General features: G+C 38.8%; 2 protein-coding genes across 3 annotated transcripts; both read left to right on the top strand.

Annotated features, from left to right (window-relative positions):
* LOC108680875 (chymotrypsin-like protease CTRL-1) lies at positions 1–12,500 on the top strand. 2 transcript variants are annotated; one of them, XM_018169793.2, is made up of 11 exons: positions 1–127; positions 1,464–1,564; positions 2,192–2,285; positions 3,380–3,464; positions 4,134–4,215; positions 5,875–6,013; positions 7,062–7,215; positions 9,091–9,172; positions 10,094–10,246; positions 11,059–11,200; positions 11,381–12,500. In XM_018169793.2, exons 1-11 carry the CDS (start codon positions 73–75, stop codon positions 11,578–11,580), a joined length of 1,287 nt encoding a protein of 428 aa, XP_018025282.1. In that variant the 5' UTR covers positions 1–72; the 3' UTR covers positions 11,581–12,500. The 2 variants fall into 2 exon arrangements, with proteins under 2 accessions (XP_018025282.1, XP_018025281.1); XM_018169792.2 differs by having other exon boundaries at positions 4,131–4,215.
* A 2,497-nt stretch (positions 12,501–14,997) lies between these two features.
* LOC108680881 (DNA damage-regulated autophagy modulator protein 2) lies at positions 14,998–23,836 on the top strand. The gene is made up of 5 exons (XM_018169799.2): positions 14,998–15,132; positions 16,644–16,765; positions 17,306–17,532; positions 17,707–17,845; positions 18,893–23,836. Exons 1-5 carry the CDS (start codon positions 15,059–15,061, stop codon positions 19,240–19,242), a joined length of 912 nt encoding a protein of 303 aa, XP_018025288.1. The 5' UTR covers positions 14,998–15,058; the 3' UTR covers positions 19,243–23,836.
* Positions 23,837–26,375: the final 2,539 nt, after the last annotated feature.

Here is a 26,375-nt window from a genome sequence, read left to right as displayed (position 1 = left end):
GCTCAAGTGAGGCGGACGTATGTAGGTGCGCAGAGTGTGCAGACGACGTCATCAGTTTTGAAGACTCGCACGATGTTTCTTAACATTGTAGTAACTATGACGTTGCTGTACCTGGGTACCTTCATGGGTGAGAACTTTCATTAGTATTTGAATAGTTATTTATATAATAGGAATCCGACAAGTTCACATCAATTAATATATTTATTTTATCATTTTATTCCTCTTCGCTGTAAATAAGTCTATTAAAATTTATAGGTTGTACAGGTTGAAATGTCAAGAATTAGTAATATAGTAAGTGTATTAAAATATAACCGTAGGGCATAATGTATAAACCACAAATTTTCAATTTATACGCAACAAGCAGGTTAGCCCATCATTGCTCGTCAAAGATAATTCTTGTAATCAAAGAATTACACTATTCTGGATAATTATATACGTTATTCTGGATAATCAAAATGAATTTCGAAATCCCTAATCTCGTTGTCCCGAATCCCAAATCATCGATCCCGTCATATTTAATCCCTAATTTTGAAGCTGGTTCATTAGTAAAATATTATTTATATTATTAAAATATTATTATTATTTTATACTATGAATTTATTTTATGTAATCCAGCCTATCTCCCAGTTGTTCAATAACTTATCGTACGTTCATTTAATTCCCGGAATATACATAGTCCCGACAGAATTAGTATTCAGGATACGTGCCCCAGCAGCTCTTGAATATTAGCCGCTTCAGGTTTCAGGCACACAAAATCTATCAAATATATACATACAGTATTATTTTTTGAGTGTAAACCAAGGCGCTGTTTAAATTGACTGCTTGTAGCTATAACACGGTGATCTATGACAATATTTCTAAACTATGCATATATTATGTTCTTTACCAACAGGGTTAAATCAGTTTTATATTGTTACGCAACAATATTGTTAAATTAAGCTTTATTGTTTTCAATAATTATATATTTATTTATATTTTGACTAGAGATGTTCCTTGCTGGAAATGTAAGGATCGACCATTACATTAATGTTATCACTGGCATTCAGCAAAAATGTAAAAGTGAAGAAATTCCCGCAAAAATTACTTGATTCCACAAAACAACGTTTATAAAAAAACGTTACCAGCATTTTCCATAAAGATATGGCGAATACTTGTGGAATTTTATTTGATTCTAAATTTTTAGTGAATTTGCGATTCAAGAAAACAAGTAACATTAATTCTTGTTTGGTATTCTGTAGAAAGTATACATAAAACTTGAAAAATAGTATAAAAAATAAGCATAGAGATTACATAAATATTGTATAGACTACAAACATCGGTGAAATACCGGACCTGTTTCCAAGCGGTTCTTCTGTTTGAATTTAAATATTTTTCTGTACCTCTTAATGGATAAATTTTAAAATAAAAATAATGGTTAAAAAAATCCATTTTCTGTACCTGTTAATGGATTTTTCTGTTAACAGATGGAGTGGATGGACAGCTTGGGGACTCGCTCCAGGCTCTGTTGAACAGGTTCTGCCAACAGAACCCCAACAGGAGAGGCTGTCATGGTCTTCCTCCTCCGGTACTGTTACTGTTGGTGCAATTAATACAGTCTTTGCTATTATTTTTTTGCAAACAGAAACTCAACAGGAAAGGATGTCACCATCGTTCACCTCACTGTTATTGTTGGCAGAATGAAAACAGGCTTTTCAGCGCATTTTCTCATTTATGGAAAAAAGGCGCTATTGTGCTCGTCATGTCCGTCCGTCCGTCTGTCTGTGACTTCACGTATTCGTTGATTTTTACGCCCTTTGTCACTCACTGCAGTGAGGACTGAGTTATATTTTTTATTATTTGTAGTAAATAGCACCACAAACAGAAGTGCCAGTCAACATACAAGTCTCCTGTTGGTGTATTTAGACTTCAATCCGCAAATTTACTGTTAAAAGAAAGTACCACTGACCGCTGGAAATGAATGCTCTGTAACTTAATTAAATATATAAATTGAAGCGTTTATATGAATAATGGTAACTATTTATTATTTGATGAATTTATTCACTTATAATTTATCGCGAGATATTTAATTATTCTCAGTGATTTTGAAATATAATTTAGAGATAATATAGCCGTGAATGCCTAAATTACAATTTGACTTGTGATATTGAAACCATACCAGTTGTTGGTAATGTCAGCTGTCACGTGCTGACAGGCTGCAGTGTCAGGACCGGACGGCTGTCCGGTCGGCAACCGTCGCTGTCCTAACGGCCAGTGTCTGCCCGAAGGCCTCAGCTGCGACCTGATCGGTAACTAGTGGTCACATGTCGTATATATAGCGCCATGCACCGTAACTAGTGGTCACACGTCATATATATAGCGCCCAGCACCGTAACTAGTGGTCACCCGTCATATATATAGCACCCAGCACCGTAACTAGTGGTCACCCGTCATATATATAGTGCCCAGCATCGTAACTAGTGGTCACACGTCATATATATAGCGTCCAGCACCATAACTAGTGGTCACCCGTCATATATATAGCGCCCAGCACTGTAACTAGTGGTCACACGTCATATATATAGCGCCCAGCACCGTAACTAGTGGTCACACGTCATATATATAGCGCCCAGCACCGTAACTAGTGGTCACCCGTCATATATATAGCACCCAGCACCGTAACCAGTGGTCATCCGTCATATATATAGCACCCAGCACCGTAACTAGCGGCCTGCCAGGCCACTAGTTACGCGACTGATTCACGTGTTGATAACCGTATCAATTAACGCACCAATTGACTTAGGTACCTGTTAATGGATCAGTTAACGCTTCAATTAAAGTAGCAATTAACGTATCAATTAACGTATCAATTGACGAATTATTCAACGAATCGATTAACGCATCAATTAACAAATCAATTAGCGTATCAAGTAACGTGTCAATTAACGAATCAATAATATATCAATTTGCGTAACAATTAATGAATCAATTAACGTTTCAATTAACGTATCAATTAACAAATCAATTAACGTATCAATTAACGTATCAATTAACGTATCAATTAACGTATCAATTAACAAATCAATTAACAAATCAATTAACGTATCAATTAACAAATCAATTAACAAATCAATTAACGTATCAATTAACGTTTCAATTAACAAATCAATTAACGTATCAATTAACGTATCAATAAAGGTATCAATTAACGAATCAATTAACTTATCAATTAACGTCCCAGTTAACGAATCAATAACGTATCAGTTAACGAATCAGTTAACGAATCAATTACCGAATCAATTACCGAATCAATTACCGAATCAATTAACATATCAAGTAACGTACCAATCAACGTATTAATTAACATATTAATTAACGTATAAATGCACGTACGTATTTGCAGGCTCGAGCGAATCTTGCGCGCTTCCTTTGGCCTCCAGCGTGACAGTCCAGCCAATATTCTGCGGCACTGGCAACTCTGGCATCAGGTGACTGATTGGCAACACTAGTCAGGTGACTGATTGGCAACACTGGCGTCACGTGACTGATTGGCAACTCTGGCGTCAGGTGACTGATTGGCAACTCTGGCATCAGGTGACTGATTGGCAACTCTAGCGTCAGGTGACTGATTGGCAACACTAGTCAGGTGACTGATTGGCAACACTAGTCAGGTGACTGATTGGCAACTCTGGCATCAGGTGACTGATTGGCGACACTGGCGTCAAGTGACTGATTGGCAACTCTGGCGTCAGGTGACTGATTGGCGACACTGGCGTCAGGTGACTGATTGGCAACTCTGGCGTCAGGTGACTGATTGGCAACTCTGGCGTCAGGTGTCTGATTGGCAACCCTGCCATCAGGTGACTGATTGGCAACACTAGTCAGGTGACTGATTGGCAACTCTGGCGTCAGGTGACTGATTGGCAACTCTGGCGTCAGGTGACTGATTGGCAACTCTGGTGTCAGGTGACTGATTGGCAACTCTGGCGTCAGATGACTGATTGACCACCCGGGCGCACTGCGACCTGCACGTGCTAGCATCAATTGATAAGTTATATTATTGTGTAGAATTTGAATTATAAACGGATGATTTATATTTTATTTAAGCCGCAATTTGACAGATATCTGACTTGACAGTCTTCTGTCAACCCCAGCAGGTGTGACAGAGAAGGCCGTGTGCCCGTCTTGACAGAAATCATCGTACAGTGCAGAGGAGCAGACGGCGCGTCTACTTCTGTCGTGAGTGACGCATGCCACTGGCAACCTGACGTTGAAATAGCGTTGATTTAACGTTGAAATAACGCTGATTTATCGTTGAAATAACGCTGATTTAACGTTGAAATGACATTGAAATGAGGTCGATTTAACGCTGAAATAACGTTGATTTTACGTCAATTCAACGTTGAAATAATGTTTATTTACCGTTTAAATAGCGAAAATTGAGCGTTGAAATAACGTAAATTTAGCGATGAAATAACGTTTAAATAACGTTGATTTTACGTTTGAATAACGTAAATTTAGCGTTTAAATATTGTTGATTTAACGTTGACATAACGTTGATTTAACGTTGCTAATATGACACCAACACGTAAGCAACGTCATTTCACTGGAGAAGTTTATTAATTTAAACCAAAGTTTCATCACTGCTTTATTATATCAATAATTTTCTTAACTTTATAATGTTTGCATTCACTTTGCACTGCTACACAAGACGGAGGCCATATCAGCTAACGCTCAAGTATACAGGAGCAGTCAGTGACTTGGTCAGAAAAATTGTTCATAGCGCGCCATCTGAGTATTGATTGCTGTGCACTTTTTGTTTATTTGTTTTTTTAAGGATTTTAGGTTTTAAAATGGATTTTAGGTATTTTATTGAGTCGTATATGAGAATGAATGTGAACCAAATTCATACTTGTTCTTGTCATGTCTAGTTCAAGAATATAAAGATTTTTATTTATTTACTAAAGAAAAATGGTTACTTCGATGGCTCGAGGAAAAAAAAGCTCTACATAGAATTAAAAAATTAAATATACGATCACATATGCATATAAATACATACTTAGTATAGGTTGGCAGAATTTTTTCTTTCAAGCAGGTTTCATTGAAGACCAGAGAATTTGTTTTATTCGCAATTTTCTTATTAGTTTTTTCAATATATCGAACAATATTTTTAGTTTGAACTGGCAAATCGAAAATCAGGTTACCGATGGACATTTTTATTTCGTTAACGACGTTTCGAATGTTTCTATCATTCATTATCAAGTTAAAAGGCGCATTGAGTGATGAAATTAGCGTCGACATAAACAAAGTCAAGTAAATAGGATACTACTCAAAAATCAAAATTGTTAGGAATAATTACAAAATCACAAAATAATTTAGAATCAAAGCACCGAAAATCACTCCGAAAACAGTCTCAAGGTTCTGACAAATCCAGTAGTTTGAAGGTTGATGGCTGGGGTCCTATCCTTAATGATGAGGGCCTCAGCTNTTATTCCTAACAATTTTGATTTTTGAGTAGTATCCTATTTACTTGATTTTGTACTTATGTCGACGCTAATTTCATCACTCAATGCGCCTTTTAACTTGATAATGAATGATAGAAACATTCGAAACGTCGTTAACGAAATAAAAATGTCCATCGGTAACCTGATTTTCGATTTGCCAGTTCAAACTAAAAATATTGTTCGATATATTGAAAAAACTAATAAGAAAATTGCGAATAAAACAAATTCTCTGGTCTTCAATGAAACCTGCTTGAAAAAAAAATAAATACATACATACATATACATACACACACATACATTTTGATAAAAAACTATTAATATAACCTGGATTACTTAATTTACTATATTATTTTAGAACAAAAACTTCATGAATTTTATAACCGTTTTATTGCAGTCCTCCCTGTCAGCACACCAGGTGGGGGGCGGGGGGGTGGGTGCAGGAGTGTACAGGTGTGTACAGGGGGGACAATGGTCCCCCACCTACGAGGGCTCCCCCCTCCTCCCCACCCTCCTCACCTCCTGCTACTATGCAGGTCTGTTGTTAGGGAATAGTATACAATTATTAATATTTCTTAGCAACAATTTTTCCATTTTCATTTAAAGCTTTCCTTACTTTAGGTTATTCAAACATCCGGGATTCATTCATTCATGTTTTTGCTACGCGCTGGTAAGGACTACAGGGGCACAACGCAATTGTACAGATCTGTTTTGCTGAATATATTGTGAACTCGGTGCTCTGTATGAACTGAAACCTTTTCACGACCGTGACAAGATAAAGTGATTAAGAAGTCGTCCCCAGCACTGTCGTTGTCTTTACTTCTGACTTGTGAATTTTTATCGGTTCCTAATTTACGAAATAACTATGGTTTTCTCCAGGCCTCTTAATTTTATTCTTTCAGACAATTCATTTTCTTTCCCATCCAGTCCACATTTCCCCCTTAGCCACTTATTCTTTACTTAACCAATTGCCACTTTACTTAACCTAAGCCACTTATTCTTTACTTAACCAATTTACTTAACCAACCTTAACCTTAACTTATTCTTTACTTAACCAATTTACTTAACCAACCTTAACCTCAACTTATTCTTTACTTAACCAATTTACTTAACCAACCTTAACCTCAACTTATTCTTTACTTAACCAATTTACTTAACCAACCTTAACCTTAACTTATTCTTTACTTAACCAACTTTACTTCAGCGCACTCATTTTCTCTCTCTCTCTCTCACCCTGTAATGTGTATATTTTTGCCTAGTGTGCACTCCAGTACAGTTTGCTCTTCCCATTAACTGCATGCTCTGCCTAATGTAACCGCCTTTTGAAACAAATAAGGACAACTGTCACATGCCAAAGTCATCTATCTGAAACCCTTTTAATTGAATTTGGTGTAAAAAATCTTCCATACACTGAATTTTACGTATTATTTTAAGTATTCTTAGAAATTTTGAAATTCTTTATCATTATTTATATATGTTTATGTTGCTCTATGTGCTATTCAGAGTTCCAGGGTCGCAATATTTGTCAATTATTCCGATATTATTTTATTAATTTTTATTCATTTACTCAATCTCGCCCTGCAGGTTGCGGAGAACTTCCCTCAGGCAGCGGTGGCGCGGCCGTCAACCAAACCTGGCCGTGGTTGCGACATTTACTGTCCTCTGACAACCGAGTTCTGTGCACTGCAACCATGGTTACTTCTAATACACTCGTCACAGCTGCACATTGTGTCACCAGGTGCGGTGATTGAGTCATCATGAGGGTGATTGAGTCACTAAGTGGGTGATTGGGTAACTAAGTGGGTGATTGGGTAACTAAGTGGGTGATTGAGTCACTAAGTGGGTGATTGAGTCGCTAGGTGGGTGATTGTGTCACTAGGTAGGTGGTTGTGTCACCAGGTGGGTGGTTGTGTCACCAGGTGGGTGGTTGTGTCACCAGGTGGGTGGTTGTGTCACCAGGTGGGTGGTTGTGTCACCAGGTGGGTTGTTGGGCCACCAGGTGGGCGATTGAGTCACCAAGTGGGTGATTGAGTCACCAGGTGGGTGATTGAGTCACCAGGTGGGTGATTGAGTCACCAAGTGGGTGATTGAGTCACCAGGTGGTTTATTGGGTTACCAGGTGGGTGATTGTGTCACCAGGTGGGTGATTGTGTCACCAGGTGGGTGATTGTGCCACCAGGTTGGTGATTGGGTTACTAAGTGGGTGATTGAGTCATCAAGTGGGTGATTGTGTAACTAAGTGGGTGATTGAGTCACCACGTGGGTGATTGGGTCACCAAGTGGATGATTGTGTCACCAGGTGGGTGATTGAGACAACAGGTGGTTGAGTCACCAAGTGGGTGAATGGGTCAGCAGATGGGTGATTTAATCACCAAGTGGGTGATTCAATCACCAGGTGGGTGATTGAGTCACCAGGTGGGTGATTGGGTTCAGGGGAATTGTTAAAACACCGCTAAAGCACGCAGCAACTTACGTATTGCGTAAGTATAGCTAAGTACACGTAACTCCTAACGGTGGTGTTATCAAAACACTTACGCGCCAAGCTACGTTAAAGTAGTAGTACATAACTTTGCACCAGCTCGGAATTCCGTAAGTACATTGGAGTTACAAATAACTTTCGAGTTATTGTAGCGCTTGGAAATCATTGCTTAACTAACAACACAGTGTATAATAATGTATATTTATTGGCATCTTAACAATTGAATGTGGTCGTGCTATTAGTGACTAAATTTGAGTCGTGTTTATGTCAAACACAAATTTGTTTCATATTCGCTTCATAGATTAGAGGCGAATGGTAATCTTCAAATTCTTGAGTTTCACGATTGTTCAAATTATAATCCTAAAAGGACTATGTTAGTTCAAATAAAAATTTTTATAGAGCTCGATTCTAACTGCCACGATTACTATACTATTGTCTAATATTTAAACACTCGTGGAACTGCTCTCAAGATATATAGACAATAATTTTAGTAATAAAATGTTATATAATTGGTTTAAGGCATTAGTTTAGTCGTACATTTGTGCATTATTGTCCTCAGCCCGACAAAGTCATATTCAAGGCTTGCAGGGTGAAAATACGCCACTAATAATAATTTTTCTCTAGTTCTCCCTTATTTACAATTTGTTATGAATTTAGTGATTTGCTTTCTAAAAGAAGCATTGGTTAGTATTACTTATGTGCATAAGCGTGTTATATCCTTAATTACAGTTCTAAACTGCGAAACAATATTAAACTGATGCTCGAGGTCGTCGGAATCAGAATTTAAACTCGCCACATAGTTTTGAAGATACCATTATAGATTATGAAACCATTAAGAAGCCGGAAATTTTGATGATACCGAAATTTGATGTGCGTTCGCTAGACGTAACTTCTTCTGCCTAAGTAAATAAAGTTAAGTGTACTTAGCGAGATTTTTGATAATCCGGCCCGAGGTTATTCACGTTCGGCAAGCCATAATGCATGAGTTTTTGTACGCTTCATGCCTTATGTGTTTGAAAAAAAACTTTCTTCAAAATTTCACGAATATTTTTCAAGAATCTCGATATTTTTATTATAAAATTAATTTCCCTCAATTATGCTCGCTTTTGTAATTAATTCATATTAATTTTATAGTTCAGCGACGTCGCGCCAGGCGGTGAATCCATCACAACGCAGAGTGACTCTACAGAACAAACAGACTCTGCAGACTGTACAGGTTAGTCTGCTACGTGACAGCAGACTGTGCAGGTTAGTTTGCTACGCAACAGCAGACTGTGCAGGTTAGTCTGCTACGCAACAGCATGCAGGTTAGTCTGCTACGCGACAGCAGACTGCGCAGGTTAGTCTACTACTTGACAGCAGACTGCGCAGGTTAGTCTGCTACGTGACAGCAGACTGCGCAGGTTAGTCTGCTACGTGACAGCAGACTGTGCAGGTTAGTCTGCTACTTGACAGCAGACTGTACAGGTTAGTCTGCTATGCGACAGCGTACAGTGCAGATCAGTCTGCTACGTGACTGTGCAGGTTAGTCTGCTACGCGACAGGAGACTACTTAACCGTTATAAAAAAAAAAACTTTGGTAAAATTTTTATAATGAATTGAAACGCGCCGTTGCAGCGCCTCCACACCTCATGAATTCTGTGATTTTTAATCATGGCCACTTTGACAAACGATAAAGTATTCTTAATAAAGAAAAATGTTAAATAGTAGTTTTCAAAAAAATATATTCCTCTAACCCATAAATTTAGCCAATGTAGGAAATAACAATTATCACGACTCACACCTCACACTCATGAATCAAATAAAAATAATTGAGTAAAATTGTAAAATCATGATGCACTTTCAACACTGTAACTCACTTTTGCCGAACCACATTAGGCCAGAATGACGCGCACAAGGTCAAAGGAGCCTAGCTATTTGGATAAATATTCCCTCATTATCAAAAAATGAGTCACATCCCTTCTTTTTCCCTATTGAGACAAAATTCCACTTATTTCCTTGAGTGCGCAGGTGTCCCAGATCCACGTGCACCCTCAGTATCGCCCCGACGACTCCCGCCAGAACGACGTGACGATGAGTCACATCCCTTCTTTTTCCCCATTGAGACAAAATTTCACTTATTTCCTTGAGTGCGCAGGTGTCCCAGATCCACGTGCACCCTCAGTATCGTCCCGACGACTCCCGCCAGAACGACTTAGCGGTGGTCAAGATCCGCACTCTGTCGGGGGAGCGCTTCCCGCACGCGTGCCTCCCACCCGACACTCTGGCGAACACTGACACTGGAGGGGTCGTGAGTAAATAATTTGGACCTTGAAAACTTTAATTTGCGCTGAAAGTTTCTCGAGGCAGATAATACAAAAAATAATCAATTACGTGGATATACTTTAATATACTAAAAAACATTTCTCTAGGCAGATAATATAAAAATATAACTCGGTACTCACTGCAGTGAGTGACAGAGAGCGCATTTTCTCAAAATCGTCGAAAACGTGAAGTCACGGACAGACGGACGAACGGACGGACAGACGGGTGGACATGACGAGCACAATAGCGCCTTTTTCCATAAATGGGAAAATGCGCTAAAAATGCTCAATTTCATGAATATAATTTTCAACTCGCTTCCTCTCTCCTTCTACGACACCTGGGCTAAAACCAACTCTGGATGCATCGTGAATGATGGATTTAGGTATTTGAAAATGAAAATTTACGCAGTAAAATCCAAGAGCCTGATGAAAACATAAAATTATTAATTACATGAATGTTTTTCTCCATTCAATGTCACTGCCAATAAAAGATACCAATATGGATAATTTTTCCCAGTATAATAATATGGAAATATACCAAAGTTGAACCAATATGGCTCAGTTTACCTAGCTGTGGATGTCGGCTTCACGCCCAGTGCTCGGTGATCCTAGCTTATATATTTTAACTGATATTCTAATGATATTTTCGAAAAACAATGACGTGAACAATATGGGAAATTACTATAATTATATCGAGTACAATGCATGATATTATTATGACGATTGCATCGCAAGGTATTATGTGTTGATCATATTCATCATAGTATCATCTCACCTCATTATCAACATTATTCCCCAGGTGTTCCGTCTGAGGAATGAAGTGACGCCCCCCGGGGGATGGCAAGTGGCACAGGCCTCCTACTCCCCAACATGCCGCAGTCTGCAGTCTTCGTCCTGTGGGGTTACGCCAGCGCCGGGGCAGTTCTGTGCCCAGCAGGCTGGTGGGTCCCTACAATGAGCAGTTAAATAATTTTTCCAATCGCATCTGAATGAACAGTAGTATAAGTAAAGTATTTTCAAAGTTTATCCGTATGTAGAACTATCTAAATTATCAACTGACCTTGAAATTAAAATGGAAATAAACTTCAAATTAATTTTAACTGCCGTGTTTACCCCTTCAGAGATGGGCATGGGCCCAGGCTCCTCGGGCGGGCCATACCTGGTGAATGGGGCGGTGGGTCTACCGTACGTCTGGATGCTGCGCGGCGTATACTCAAGGCAGCACGTAGCGTCGAGCGCGTGTAACGCACAACACGTCTACACAGATACCTTCGTACACAAGACCTGGCTACTGAACTGTGCGCTGTACGACAACTGCTAGACTTGGCTGCTGAACTGCGTGCTGTACGACAACTGCTAGACCTGGCTGCTGAACTGCGGGCTGTACGACAACTGCTAGACTTGGCTGCTGAACTGCGTGCTGTACGACAACTGCTAGACCTGGATGCTGAACTGCACGCTGTACGACAACTGCTAGGCTTTGCTGCTGAACTGCATGCTGTACGACAACTGCTAGACCTGGTTGCTGAACTGCGTGCTGTACGACAACTGCTAGACCTGGTTGCTGAACTGCGTGCTGTACGACAACTGCTAGACTTGGCTGCTGAACTGCGCGCTGTACGACAACTGCTAGACTATAAAAACGTATTATTGCCAGTCTAGGGAAACGAATGAATCGTTTACGAACGTACGGAAGAAAAATGATTGTTATCGTATTTTGGGAAGGAATGTATTGTTTGCTCTTGCATGAGCTACGATACAAAATTTTCTGTGATAAAATTGAAGTATTCTATCCACTTGAATGAAAGGCGATGTCGGAAACAATCCAAAAACCGAAAATTTTTCCTTGACTAAAAATGAATGATCGATTGTTCTGAATTGTTTCTGGTTGGCAAAAGTGACGTGTGATGTTAACGGCACAGGTTATAATGAATGGAAGAACATGAGCTACTGTATGCCCAAGTACGTCATACGTACATTCTATATTAGTGTGAGTAGACTAAGAATCATGAGGAGAAGATGAGAACTTTTCAAGCATTGATGGTCATTCATATATTTGCCTAAGTAATACAACCAAAAAACATATGAATACCTCAACAGATAGTCGAGGTCAGGGATTCGTATTACTAACGAATTAGCTAAGTAGGATTCACGGATTCTATAGTCACGGCTTCTATAAAGAATATGGCCCTTTGTTCGGGGGATTGTTCAGAATGAAAACTCGTTGTGGATTGTAACGGTTTCTGAAAATAAAGAATGAACAATTTGAACATAAAATTAAGGTTATTCGAAATTATACACAATACAGAGAAAATAGCCAAGGTTAACAAGCAGTAAAATGATCATGACATAAGTAAATGATAACATACAAAATTGCTGAACCATATAGGGCATAATTTAGTTCAAAATGAATTTTGTAATCAATTCTGCTACTACATAAAAAGGTCCCAACCTTATGTACACGGGAGAAATATGTTCGGTAAAATTCTTTACAGCTTCTGTGAAATGATGTTACGAATTGTTGCGTGACAACCGAAGGGTTACGGACAATTATTGAACGACCCGAGATTACCGGACGAGTTCAGTGCGTCGTGCTCTTATAAAATAGAAGTGTCTGCACTGAAGAAATAGGCCCATGGCCTGTTTCCGATTCTTGAACTTTTCGTGACTTGATTCACAAGAGATCCGGCCTTTGGAACCTGATCTTTCCATAACTGACGATTGATTGAGATAGCTGCTTGACTTATTGCCTGGTCCGTAATTTGCTAGGCATTTTAAGACTGAACATATGCTCCTGCATAGCTTCGTCTAGTCTGTTTTTGAAGGCGCTCATACTCGGAGCGCCAACGATTCAGTGACGGAAAATAAGGGAGATGTTAGTCTCCCCTCACCGCCGCTTTCCTACTTCGCCTCTGAATAATAAATTCCTTAAATAATCCAGCTGAATTCTTCTATATTAAAAACAAATTATTTTGTATTTTAATTTATTTGCTCCAGCATTTCAGCTGTGAAATAATCGCATATCATATTTATCAGAACAAATAATTGACGAATTTTCAGAGTCACCTGAATTAATTTTAGTTTATTAATACAAGCGGCAGCACAGATTGAAACTAATATTTGTTCGCACAAAAATTAATTATGAATAAACGGACGCATTGCTTATTTCTGCTTCGATCCATTACTGTTAAAATATGAAATAAATACTGCAGCTTGATATATTTGATTTCATCCTATGAATACACTAAAAAAAATTGGCTCTTTCTCGATTTAATTACGATGCATGTTTTGCTTTTGCATGAGTCATCCTGACCCAGTTTGGCCAAACAAAGTAGGTCAAAATCAGTGCTCTCTGCTCGTGCTGCGGTCAACAAAGTGTGTCACTATTTGCACAATATGGCCTATTGATTTTTCTGGTCGTAGAAACTGGTTTTCTTATCAGTAAGTCGAAGTCCATAAAATCAAATGCCTAATAAAATTATGAAATAATTGCGCGATGTATGCAGCGCATGTATGGCGCGATGTATGCAGCGCATGTATGGCGTGATGTATGCAGCGCTATGCAGCGCGTGTATGGCGCGATGTATGCAGCACGTGTATGGCGCGATGTATGCAGCGCGTGTATGGCGCGATGTATGCAGCGCGTGTATGGCGCAATGTATGCAGCGCGTGCATGGCGCGATGTATGCAGCGCGTGTATGGCGCAATGTATGCAGCGCGTGTATGGCGCGATCGATGTGACGCTTCTTCTAAAATTCCCTCCCATTGCCGTTGATAGATGAAACGGTTGACAGGATTACCAGACGGAAAATGATCAGATATGAAGGGGGTAAGGGGATCATGAGGAATTTGATAGAGATGCGCTTATGTATAATAATAATGATAATAATAATAAGAATTAAGTGGTTTCAGCGTTTGTTGGGTCGAAGGCTTGTTGCCAATTCTTAACATCGCAGAACATCCACAGCTTGTTGCGGGCTCGAACTCGCAACTCACTACTTACATTTTTGCTTTGCTTAACCGGCTGGCCTCACCGCCCGACCTCCTTGCCGATTCCGACCAGAAACTGTCGCACAGAGCTGGGATCGAACCCGCACCTCTCTGCTCCAATCTTGCTCCTGAGTCGAGGTTTAACTGAGTAAAAATATTTAAGATTTCTATCATCTCACTATGCAATACAATAAATACTAAGCAGTAATAAATAAAAAATGAGAATTTTGCTTGTCCTCCTTCCAAATGAACACCTCACACCTAGCATTTATTGGCAAGGTGGCCAGTGGTTAAACTTCCGAGTACCAAGATTGGAGCAGAGAGGTGCGGTTTCGATTCCAGCTCTGTGCGCCAGTTTCTGGTCAGAATCGGCAAGGAGGCAGGGCGGTTAATTAAGCACAGCAGAATTGTAGCAGTGAGTTGCGAGTTCGTCCAGAACTCAGCTGAAACCGCTATTAATAGTTAACTTGCGTTGTAACTTGACAACGCATGTATATGTAGAGTCGGCATTTTTCCAAATTTGTGTCGCAGATATAAAATTTCGCAGTAAATTCTAAGCAAATTGCTATAATTACAATGTGAGATTTTTTGAATTAATTTTTACAATTTACATTTGAAATCTTAATGAACAATGAGTCAGCCTAATAATAACGAAAAACTTCGTCAGCCACTGTTGTCCGTTATGCCGGCACCATCGTTAGGCACTAATATTCTTGGGTAAACAAGCACCGCGGTACGAGACTACGAGAACATTGCTCTCAGAATTTTTCATTAATTATCACTGAAAGTTTTTGAAGACATTCAACAAAATGAGTTCGCAAACGTGGCTTCATTTTTTGCCATTATCTGTATTTTTTATCTTCCCTGCAACGTTCTTGATCACGTAAGTAGGTAGCTCGAAGAGTCAAATTTAACTTAGAACTTTAGTTTAGAAGCTTTGATAATGGCTTGATTAAGAATTTATGATAAAATAAAGATGAATTTAGAACTAAAAAATTAGATCCAAACTCCACTGAAACTCCTTATTGTCTACTTTTCATTGACATTCTCTATTACACAATAATTGACAATATAATTATTGATTAACTCAAGTCAAGCATAATCTTGAGTCTTGACAAATGAAAACTCAAAACAGGAGGTGAATCATGTCATTCATGTGCACAGTTACTTATCAATATGGTCATGATTGAAACATAAAACGGGCAAATTGGTTTGTACTTGTATGCCACCCATTCCAGAAGCAAGGCAAAACGTAAAAAACGCCCTTGCTCGTGGACAATCTTGACTAAATCTATTTCTATAGTCTCTTCTTCACTTAGCCTATAATAAAGAAAAATTACAGATTTTTTTTATTTGTTGAAAATTTTGCTTAATATTGTGGATTGGTAGCCAGGCCGTCTCCAGACGGTCAGACCCAGTACCTGGTAGATATATTTTGGATTGGTTGGATTTTTTATTTAAAATATAGATTGAAGCATGGTGAAATTCATGTGACTTGATTTTTCTCATTTTATTTGGAAATTCTCATTTGACAAATTGACATGTAACAAACACAAAGCATCAAAATATGGGGATACAATTTTTATGATAGGGTAAACGCGGTATATTCCGACACTTTAAGGACGCATCGAGAAATGAAAAACTATAAAAAAAAACGTATGCGTTACGTAAGTTCTGTTGCCTTCTAGATGGCCAAGACCTAGTGTTTTTGCAGTATTTCGACACGCAAATGTATGACGTCACCATTTCAACCATCAATGAACGCATGGAACTAAAACAAAGCTTAATATAAAGGAAAAACTAGAGAAGTGACGGAATTACCTACGATGTCGGTATATACCGCGTTTACCCTATGATATTATTAGTGATAGTCCTAGCATAAACACATATCTACCTAGTTATTTCAATTACTATTAGCAATCAATGTAAAGAGATTTTGTTAACCATACATTTGATAGGTCCTAGTTGACCAATTAGTTCTGAAAGTAGTTTTTAATTTTTAAGTGACATATATAGGCAAATTTTTTTTATTTAACACATATATTATGATATATGATAAGTAAGAATGTAAGATGCTTTGAAGATTCTTAATGTTAATAAAATTGAAATCTATGTGGAAAATAGAATTTTTAATATTTTTTAAGCATTGAATGACTTGAAACCTGAGCTTGGTTGCATTGCATTATCCATTAATGTTGAATAAATCTTTTACAAATGCCAATGTATAATTGCCAGTTGCCAGTTGCCACAGCTGTCAAGTGCATTGTCTTCAAGCACATAATGAATGCCTTTCTATTTGTTTGTTGTATAATTTTATGATTCATTTATAAATGATGATCATAAATTTATTAATTTATAATCTGTGTTTTAATACATTTCACATACATTTCACAGGTATTGCATATCAGTATTGCTGGGGCACACAGAGCCTGACTTCCCTTACATCAGTGACACTGGAACCTACTCTCCAGAGAGCTGTATTTTTGGACAAGCTGTCAACATGGGCGCTTGCTTGGGTATGCCTAACATAGTATTAGAACTTGAGCAATTTACTCCTGGGAAGTACAATTTTTACCAATGGGAGAAGCTAAAAAATGGGCTTGTGTTCATAGTGGTTAATTGGAGCCTTCAGCATCATGGTGAATAACAGGATTTTTTTATTTGCTGGTCTTGTTGCAATACCTATGTAATCATAAACCATTAATAAAGTTTAGCTTTCATGGTCTACAAGCTCATTTTATTGATTTGTAATTCCTCTAAGGGATTTAATAGGATACTTTCATTACTCCACAGGTGGGTAAGTAACTTTGTTAATAAAGCACAAATTTATAAGATTTAGGAAATAATTTATTAAGAATATCTTTACTATCATAACTTTTATTTCTAATCAATCCCTCTTTTGGTCATTGGCAATAAAAATTATAACTGTTCCAGTAATGCTTCATCATTTAATATGTTTGGATGTATTTGTTTGCCCAATTTATTTGATGTTAAAATTTGAGCTTTCAACTGTACTACATTACTTCGTCTTTTGTCTGTTTTCTTCACGTTTGCAGTGGGGCTGACAGTGTATGTGCGCTATCGACAGATAGCTGAACTCTACCAAACACATTCAACTCAGTCAAACATTCTCAGAGCTAACAGGGCTGCAGCATTTTTTGGATACATCTCTGCCCTGGGCATGTCTCTGTCAGCTAACTTTCAAGAGACAAATGTTATCAGTGTGCATTTAGTGGGAGCTATCATGGCTTTTGGCGGTGGTACACTGTATCTTTGGCTTCAGGTCAGCAGTGATATTGATGGCTTCCTGGAAAATATTGAATTCTTTTATTTATTCATGAAAATAATGGCAATTATTTCAAACTTAATTTGTGAAATACATATTTGAATTTTTTTATTTCTGAGCATAAAAGTATATTCTTAATAAACATATTTCATGAATAATACATTTTTGCAGGCTGTGTGTTCCTATGAAACTCATCCTCTGCTGAACAGCATGGGAGTGGCTCACTTGCGTCTTGGGCTTGGTATCATGTCTGCAAGTTTCTTCGTTCTGGGTTGTGTGTGTGCTGGCATAGCACACTCTCTGTTTGATGGTCAGTTGAAATTAAATATATATTTCTAATTTTTCCCCCAACTTGTCATTGTTAACCTATGACAAACTACCGTATTTCTTGCTTTCATTCAATATCTTGAATTTGATATGACTTTCTTTAATGTATTATTATTATTTGTGCATATCTGGAACTTGTTACTTCTTCATAAAGAACTGGTACTTATGTACAATTTCCATGCATAAAATTCATAAGAAATGTCCTACAATAGGTTGAAAAATGAGGATAATTTGAATGATACACGAGAACATTCCTGGTATTTATGTTGTCAAGTTTAGTATCATATCTGTACATCAGTTAACATTATTAATGGCAGTTTATTGTGCGAGGATCAATCAACAACTCCTGGTTTGAGGATCTTATATGCAGGAGATTCTTTAGCATCACAGGTCAATGGGATTTATTTATTGATAATTTTTTATTTATACCATATTGAAAATGTTGGCATTGTCAATTTGCATAAATACCTATATGTTTTTTTTATAGCCTTTGAGAAATGATATCTTCTCCTGACTTTCTTCACTCCTGAAATTCCAAGAATTAATTTACTTACCTTTCCAAACAAGTTTGTGCAGCAGATTCTCTTTCTGTGATGCTTTTTTTTACTTATATCATTGATTCATTCCAAATTATTAATTAGAGGAGGCATTTTGCAATTGTGATGATAGAATTTCTATCCTAATCCCTAATTTTGATGATAGAATCTGAACTAAATGTCAATTTTCTTATTTATCATGGAGAACTAGGTCACATACTTATTGAATGAACTTATATTTTTGTAGAACATATTTTTTAAAAATATTTAATACCTATAGGACTAACTACTAACCTAAACATATACAGGGAGTAGCTGACATTCACGAGCAAGTATGTTCAGATGTTCATAAAACTTCCTTCATAATTGTGACAGTGCTCTTACAAATAATTCTAGGTCTAATAGACTTCACAAATATCTACCTCCAAAAAATGTTTCTTGTCACAAGAATATATTAATGTTACTACTTGCAATGACTGTTTCTAATGTTACAGGTGTAGACCCCAGAAAGTGGTATCCCAGCAACGGTGGCTGGACTTACCACGTCATCAGCACCGCTTCAGAGTGGATCTGTGCCTCAACATTTGCCATATTCATGCTGACACTTGTGCCCGAATTTAGGAGAGTGTCCTTGAACAGCCCTGAGATATTCATAGACTTGGAAACATTATCTATCACCAGCATCCATGAAGCATGTAATTCCATCGAGTCCAATGGTGGAGGGTTAGCATCACGATCAATTTCGGATGAGTCTCTTGGACGTGCCCTCATTCCCCAAAACGGTGATAGAGACTCGCGTCAAGTCATCGTCGTCGACGATGTTGTTGGGGATGTAGTTTCCTGAGGCCGGCGCCTGTGGGCAGCTGCGTCAGGAGCGAGTGGGGATCTAAACACTTCTGTAGGTCCTTCCGTTGATTATGTTAGGTCGCCCCTTCTACCTGGTCCCAACCAAGGGACTGTCATTCGAGATCCTTTTGTTGCAGTTGAAGTTATTCGGCCTCTTGGAACCGTAGTTCAAACCTCATGCACCCACCCTGCTGTCACAACCACACTCGTAGCCAATTCTGAAGAACCAGGTTTTTCTGGCGTCCAAACAAACGAAAATGCTTCGTTTAGTGATGTCATGAGAAACTCTTTTCTCTCACTTTCCACAAAGATAAGCCACAAGAAGATGAAATCCGTTTTGCGCTTGCCACGCAACCCATTTGCTGTATCTGCAGAGACTCCAAGCGATTTAGACAGTCTTCTGGCGTCAGAGGCGTGTGAACCTGGAGAAGAATGCCGTACTGAAGAAGATCTGGTCATTAGTGATTCCAAATCTTGTCTGAGCGATAATCTTGGTACGGAAGATGTGTCATGCCCAATATTCTGTCCACCTGAAGCGGCGCTTGGCTTGGAGGATCAAAAGAATACACAATCTTGCTATTTTAATTCGCCAATAATTTGCAATCTTACTAAAGATGTCTTAGTCTCCCTGCCTTCTGAAAACCTTCCTAGTGTTATCTCAAATTATGTTTCTGTAGCTCCTGCAAGTCCTCAGTGTGAAACTCAATGCCCTTTTGGGTGTAAGGATACTCTTATGGACTCGAAATCTTTGCAAGAGGCTCAGTTGTCCGCGCAAGACATGATGGCTTCAGGCCCCGTGCCTGACTTGCTACTCGAATCTTCTCTGGTTGACAGCCGAAGGGCAGACAGCTGTGTTTGTTCTAGCATTCGTCCCTATCTTCAGCCTCTTGATGGCGTGGTTTCTCCTACTGTTCTTGGGTGCAGTCGAGAAAAGTTTGACCAGTGCAAGTTGGATTCAGGAGTGACTGGAGATTTTCCTCTAGATTTTAACCTTGTAATGCCTTCGCAGAGGAATGATTTCACTCCTTGCAATGTTGGTTCGGGAGTTCGCTTGTCAGCCTTCCCAGATTTGAGTGTCACCGAGCCCCTGGGCGACGCATACGTTGCCACCACGTCGTCTTCACCCATATTATGTGAAGCAGAAGCTTCTCATCTTGACTTGGCTGAGTCTTTTACAACAGTGGACTCAACGAATCCGGATCAGACAATTTTTAGCGGCAATTGTTTTCTTGAGTTTTCTTTTGAATCCGGGACTACTGCAGTCACCGATAAACGGACGCTTCATGAGTCAGATAAAGAAGTGACTGAATCTGGCCATCCAAATGTAAAAGATAAGGCAGCTATAGAAAGTTTGGCTGAACTCTTGATATTTCTAGGGAAGAATAAAGAGACGATCGGAAACGTTGATTTTGATGTGAACATCAGAGAAGATGTCTTAACGAATCTCATGCGAGTGGGATGCTCATTAGCTAGTGAAGAGACCCAAGCTTCCGTTGCACATTATCTTGTCAGTCAAGCTAATAAAAACGTTCTGCAAAGTAAGTCTTCCTCTCTTACTGCACTTGACTTGAGTGAGGTTCTCTCGAAAAGTGACGTGGATTTACCGAGATCTGCATTAAACGAGATGAGTTGTATCGATGATGCCAGACAAACGCTGAACCCGCTAACAAGAACTTCGTCCGTTACCGCTGACCCTTATCTTTTGAAAGAACTTGATTCTGATGACTTCACTGGATCAAATATTTTGAAGCAGCTCAGAGAAAGAAAGGAAAATACAATCATGGACGAATTTTGCTCTGAAGAATTTTTCCTGAAGTTATTGAAACTGCTGAAGTGTTTGTCAACGAATGGAATGGGTGCAGAGGAGTTGAAGGAGAGACTGGATAGGAACTCCCCGAGGATAGAACGCATTCCACTTAACATTTTAGTTGAATTAATTCAGTTGTTATGCCAGGAGGGCAACTGCGATTCTCTCGTGATACTCATGAATAAAGTTAATAGTGTTTTGGTAAAAAATCGTCATTTTGATACTTCATTTATGTCTAGTGACAAAGTGTCTTCCGAAAGCCCTAGAAGTGTTGAAAATTCCGAGAAAGATATCCTTCTTTCTAATAATTCAAAATGCTCTGAGGAAGATAAGCATTTGAATGAGAATCAGAAACGCTGCTCTGATGCCTCAGGGGCAAATGTTCCTTCAGATGTGGAGATCTCTCATCCTAATCTGTCCTTGGATTCAATTAAGGATGGAGAATTTGTGCGGAATTTTACTCTTAGATGTGCTGGCCCGGATACAAGCCTTGATAGCGTTTTATATAGCGATACAAACGCTACTGCAATACGGAGTTCACAAAGCCTCCCTGAATTTCTTTCACAGTCTCAAAATTTGCCCTCTACATCGTCTCGTTCCTGTTCTTTCTCTTCGGAGTATCAGCCTTGTTTAGAAACAGAGAACTTCCATACGCTACCACCCTGCAAAGCAAAGTTAGCGTATGAGCCAACTAAAATACTTAGTCATCCAGAACCCCAGAAATTGAACTCTATTAAGGTTAATACTTCTGATGCTAGCCAGGATGAAAAATTTTCAATATCTGCGGAATTTTCTAACTCGATAAGTGATCTGAATGCACCAGCAAATGAGGCTCTGGTAGATGAATCCCTTGCAAGCAATCGTAATTCAGAATTTCGATCATCTTCCTGCGAGGCCGTCCTTTCCTGCAGTCAGAATTTTAGTTTTGCCCAAAGCGTTGCTTCAGTTGTGCCTACTTCACGCAAATGTATTTGTCCCGTAATTCCCTCCTCTGCCGAGCCTTGTCCAGTGTCTTCTACTGTTGGAAGCTCTTGTAGTAATAGTGTGTGCTCAACGTCTCGTTCGTTACTTACTCGATCATGCACCGCGTCGTCGCCTGACATAGACCATCATTTTCCTCATAATTCGTCTACGAGTACTGCTTGCACCTCGTCTGGTGTTAACGAAGTCGCTGCTACCACATCTGCTGTACATGCAACTTCTGAAGTGCCTAGTAATCCTCCCGCAATATTGAGCGTAGTATCAGGTTTTCCGGCTGTGGTTGAAGGCGTTACTTCTAGGGAGAATACGACACTCGAGCTACACAGTGTTTCATCAGATGGCGATATGACGATCCATAAAAATGCAGTTGGTAATGCTAGTGGTGATTCTGTATCTACACAGGAAATGTCATCTGTTGTTGATGCCCAAAAAGTTGACACTAAAGATACGGAAGTCTTCGCTCAGGTAGAAACCTCAGCGAAAGAAGAAACAGATGCCACTCCTGGTTTTACATCACAGTGCAAACAAGAAAACGAAACCCCTACGGATAGCAGACATGAAACGGCCGATGGCACTTACACGGACAATACATCACTGGAACATGAAACCAAAGGTTCCATTTGTAAATCAACTGATGAAGAAGAAACAGACGTCACGGTCTGTAGCGAGGCATGTCACGAACAGGAAACAGACGCGCTTACCAGTAGCGAGACTCCCTTGGAGCAGAAAACTCCTGCTGGTGAAAAGCAACACAATAAAGATGAAAGAGAGGGCGTCGTGGCGCTGCAGCACGAGATCGTGCCTGTAAAGTACGTGCAGCTGTCGGTGAGCATCGTGCTCGCTCTCGTCGTGCATGCCGTGCAGTCACTCAGCGCGCTCATGCTCGAGCTTTTCCTCGACACGCACAGGCAGGGACCGTACTGACGTGCCCAAGCGCATGGCATCCACTTGAACTACGCTCACTTGAATTATATCCGATAGAATTACAAAGACTGAACGTATTCGAATCATATCTATTTAAATTACACCCACTTGATCTACAAACACTAAATTTACGAATACATTAATTAGGCCCGCTCGAATTACAGACGATTGAATTGCACACATTCGAATTACACTCACTGCAATTACACCCACTTCAATTGTACCCGTTTGAATACTAATCACTTGAATTTCACCTTAAATAACGTGTTCACGGTGCGCATTAGATTGACTTCAACAAACTGTTCATCGTCGCTGCTGGGGCATCATACCTCTTCCTCGATGAGGAGAACGACAAAAGACTACTTATGAACTTTGTTATCGTTAGATTTGTTATTACTCATTAGGAGGTACTGCAAAATTGTATGCATAATTTGAATCATATTCATGTTAAAAGTGGCAACAATTTTTCGTTAGCTTCCCTCTGACTATGTTGCATGGCAACATAGTTTTCATGTTGCGTTAAACATCATTCCACAAATTAGTTATGTGTTTTTATTAAAATTTTCTGTCTTTACGCATGACAACGATGATATTGAATATGCTTCTGGTCTGACTTATTAGCTTATATGGATCGAATCATTTATTTTAACTAGTAGGAAATTAAACGAAATATGCTCTAGGTTTACGACTTAGCTATCTATCGCGCGTCCATGTTAGGTAAGTATGGCTGTGATTATTACGTGGCGTATTGCTATAGTTTCCTATCCTACGCTTGTTATGTTTTATTGTGCTTCTCAATAACTATATTTTCCTTAAACTGACTATTTTGCGCGAAGCGTCTTAAGTGCCGATAGTCATTCTGATTGTAGGTCTGTGTCGTTCTTGTACGATGCATTTTGTTAGAAGACATTCCAGAGACACGAGTATAGGTATTTCTTTTAATTTCTTTCAAATTTCTTCTGGTTTGTTGGTGATAAATGAGAATAAATGGCTGTTGGTAAGGGTATTGCAATGATGTATTGATGTTCGCTAATTAGTTTTATCATTGCTGCATGCGAGACTTAATTAGAATATAATGAAAATGATACACTGATAGTGAAATAATTATTTAAAGGTAAAAATGTTTACATTACGCACTTGCTTAGTTATTCGCATCTTACTTTAATATTAGAGCTGGTAAAGACAAACGATCGATATTTTTTAGGTTGCACTGGCTATGCGTAATTGACTTCTCAGTTCAGTGCTTGGACTTTCTATACAGAACGTAAAACTCCTGCTGAATGCATCGGTTGTTAGATATTATGTATATATTTTTTTGTCAAGTTTAGTAAGCGTGATGTGTAGTAAGCTTTCTGGGTATACGTTCTCATGCCGTTATGAGATGCATGCCTCAGTTTAGCGTAGAGCTCAGCTGCATATGTATTGAGTTGGCTGCTTGCTGCTGATGCGTACATACTCTCGTGCTAACGTATCCATGGTACGAGTGACTTAAGTATTTTTCTGCTCTCTGCCCCTTCTTCTTTCTCACGTGCCTCTTCACTGCTGTCCCTTCTTCTTTCTCACGTGCCTCTTCACTGCTGTCCCTTCTTCGTTCTCACTTGCCTCTTCACTGCTGTCCCTTCTTCTTTCTCACGTGCCTCTTCACTTCCCTTCTTCTTTCTCACGTGCCTTTTCACTTCTGTCCCTTCTTCTTTCTCACGTGCCTCTTCACTTCTGTCCGTGCCTCTTGCCCTCTTCTTCGTCCTCACGGTCTTCTTAGTTGCCAGTTTTGAGATTCTTCGCTGCCTGGCAATGAATCTTTTAATTTCTAGTGCTATGTTTTTTTTTGTTATGAATGATGCCAGTAATTTATGACTACTACTGCATCTTTCTATAAAATGGGAATCTGTACCTGCGATCATTAATCATGGAAGACAGTATAATAAAAGTATATTCAAATAAAATTCGCGGGCTTTAGGTTCCTATGCCTTATAGTTTAGCTGTACACATGCTTTAGGAAATGCTAGACGTCCCTGTCGTTCTCAACATTATGTAGGCAGTGTTAACTGTTAGGTGATATGTATACTGTACCTGCATTTCTACGTTTTTGAGATGTTTTCCAATGGATACGTATTAAATTATTATTCATGTTCGTAGATTTCGAAGAATTTTGCTCACTCATTCGAGGCAGTGGAAGTCGAAAAGTCAATTTATTATTAGTTATTTCCTTATTAATGTTTATTCGTGGCCTAGACTGGCTGTCAGATCCCTAGCTATACAGCCTCTTTATTCTCCTTCTAGGCGCTCGTAGGCGCTATAATAAACAATTACGGATGTGCAATTTATATTGCTCTACAATAAAAATCGCTTGTATCTTAAAAGAATTCCCGAATACAGGAGTTATAGACTATAAAATTAAGTTTGCCTTATAATTACTGGATAATATTTTTATCTTATGTGATGCCTATCTTCTGCAGCCTGTAGTTTCTCGTATGCTTAAAACTAGTGCGCAATATGACATTGTAATCAATAATCTGCCTTACAGTAACGCCATTGCTTGTATCACAAACTTTATTAGTGTATTATGGCATATTAATCTCAGTCGCTTGCTTACTCGTCTACCTCCAGTTGGGTGTTATGGTCACGTAGTTTGTACTTGGCATAGTATATGTATATGCTAGAACTCTGTTTAATAAAGAAATTAATTTGTTTAATATGATTAGTACATTCTATGATTAGTACAAACATTCTTGAAGAACATTAGTTCATTGTATGATTGCGTATTGGGCCTAATATCTATCAAGAACAAGGTTCAATTGTGGAATAGGCGTAAATAAAACCTGTTTCTCTGCGCGTCATTCGAGCATCATGCATGAAGCTTCGCCTTTGTATGCGTATAATAAAAGTATTTTCTTTCACAAAGCGTAGTTCGTATGATTTTATTATGAAGTGTGAATATTTCTACGACGAATATACCAACAACGCAATGATTTACTATCGTATTATTATCATCTTATTTTCCAGTTATATAAGGGATATTCAATTCCAAGTTATTAGTCTCAAGGCTTAACTTGAAAAGTACGAGTGTTTAGTTTCAATTCAGGATCGAGAAAGACGAGACATCTTTCCAACTAATTTGCAATATTTTGCTGAGCTACACGCTCTAGGACTAGGTGCATAGTTCAGTTTTCAATGTTTAAAGTTACCCCCCAAAAATCTATTATTTTCTTAGAATCCTACGCTTCGGCAGAGAGGGCACCCCGCTGGGCGAAGGCTCACTCTTCTAACCACGAAATTCCTAACATTCCTTCATCGTAAAAGGGCTTTATATAAGCACTGAGCTCGAGTTTCTTGCGTGTTGCATGATAATTTCAAAGTCTAAAAAATCTAAGGAATTTTGAAAACGGATGGGATTATTTTAGAAAACCCCGCGATCATGT

The sequence above is a fragment of the Hyalella azteca genome, unplaced genomic scaffold (genome assembly GCF_000764305.2).
Source record: "Hyalella azteca isolate HAZT.00-mixed unplaced genomic scaffold, Hazt_2.0.2 contig7049, whole genome shotgun sequence".
In the NCBI taxonomy this organism is placed as follows: Eukaryota; Metazoa; Arthropoda; class Malacostraca; order Amphipoda; family Hyalellidae; genus Hyalella; species Hyalella azteca.
Note: the sequence above shows the minus strand (reverse complement) of the source record. Positions and strands in the feature narration are given on the sequence as shown.

Excerpts from the sequence above, each read along its gene's own strand:
- LOC108680875 (XM_018169792.2), top strand. The coding sequence starts at position 73 with ATGTTTCTTAACATTGTAGTAACTATGACGTTGCTGTACCTGGGTACC. Across the intron at positions 128-1,463 it reads GTACCTGGGTACCTTCATGG|ATGGAGTGGATGGACAGCTT; the intron begins GTGAGAACTTTC and ends TTCTGTTAACAG. Across the intron at positions 7,216-9,090 it reads GCTGCACATTGTGTCACCAG|TTCAGCGACGTCGCGCCAGG; the intron begins GTGCGGTGATTG and ends TTAATTTTATAG.
- LOC108680881 (XM_018169799.2), top strand. The coding sequence starts at position 15,059 with ATGAGTTCGCAAACGTGGCTTCATTTTTTGCCATTATCTGTATTTTTT. Across the intron at positions 17,533-17,706 it reads CACTGTATCTTTGGCTTCAG|GCTGTGTGTTCCTATGAAAC; the intron begins GTCAGCAGTGAT and ends ACATTTTTGCAG. Across the intron at positions 17,846-18,892 it reads AGCACACTCTCTGTTTGATG|GTGTAGACCCCAGAAAGTGG; the intron begins GTCAGTTGAAAT and ends CTAATGTTACAG.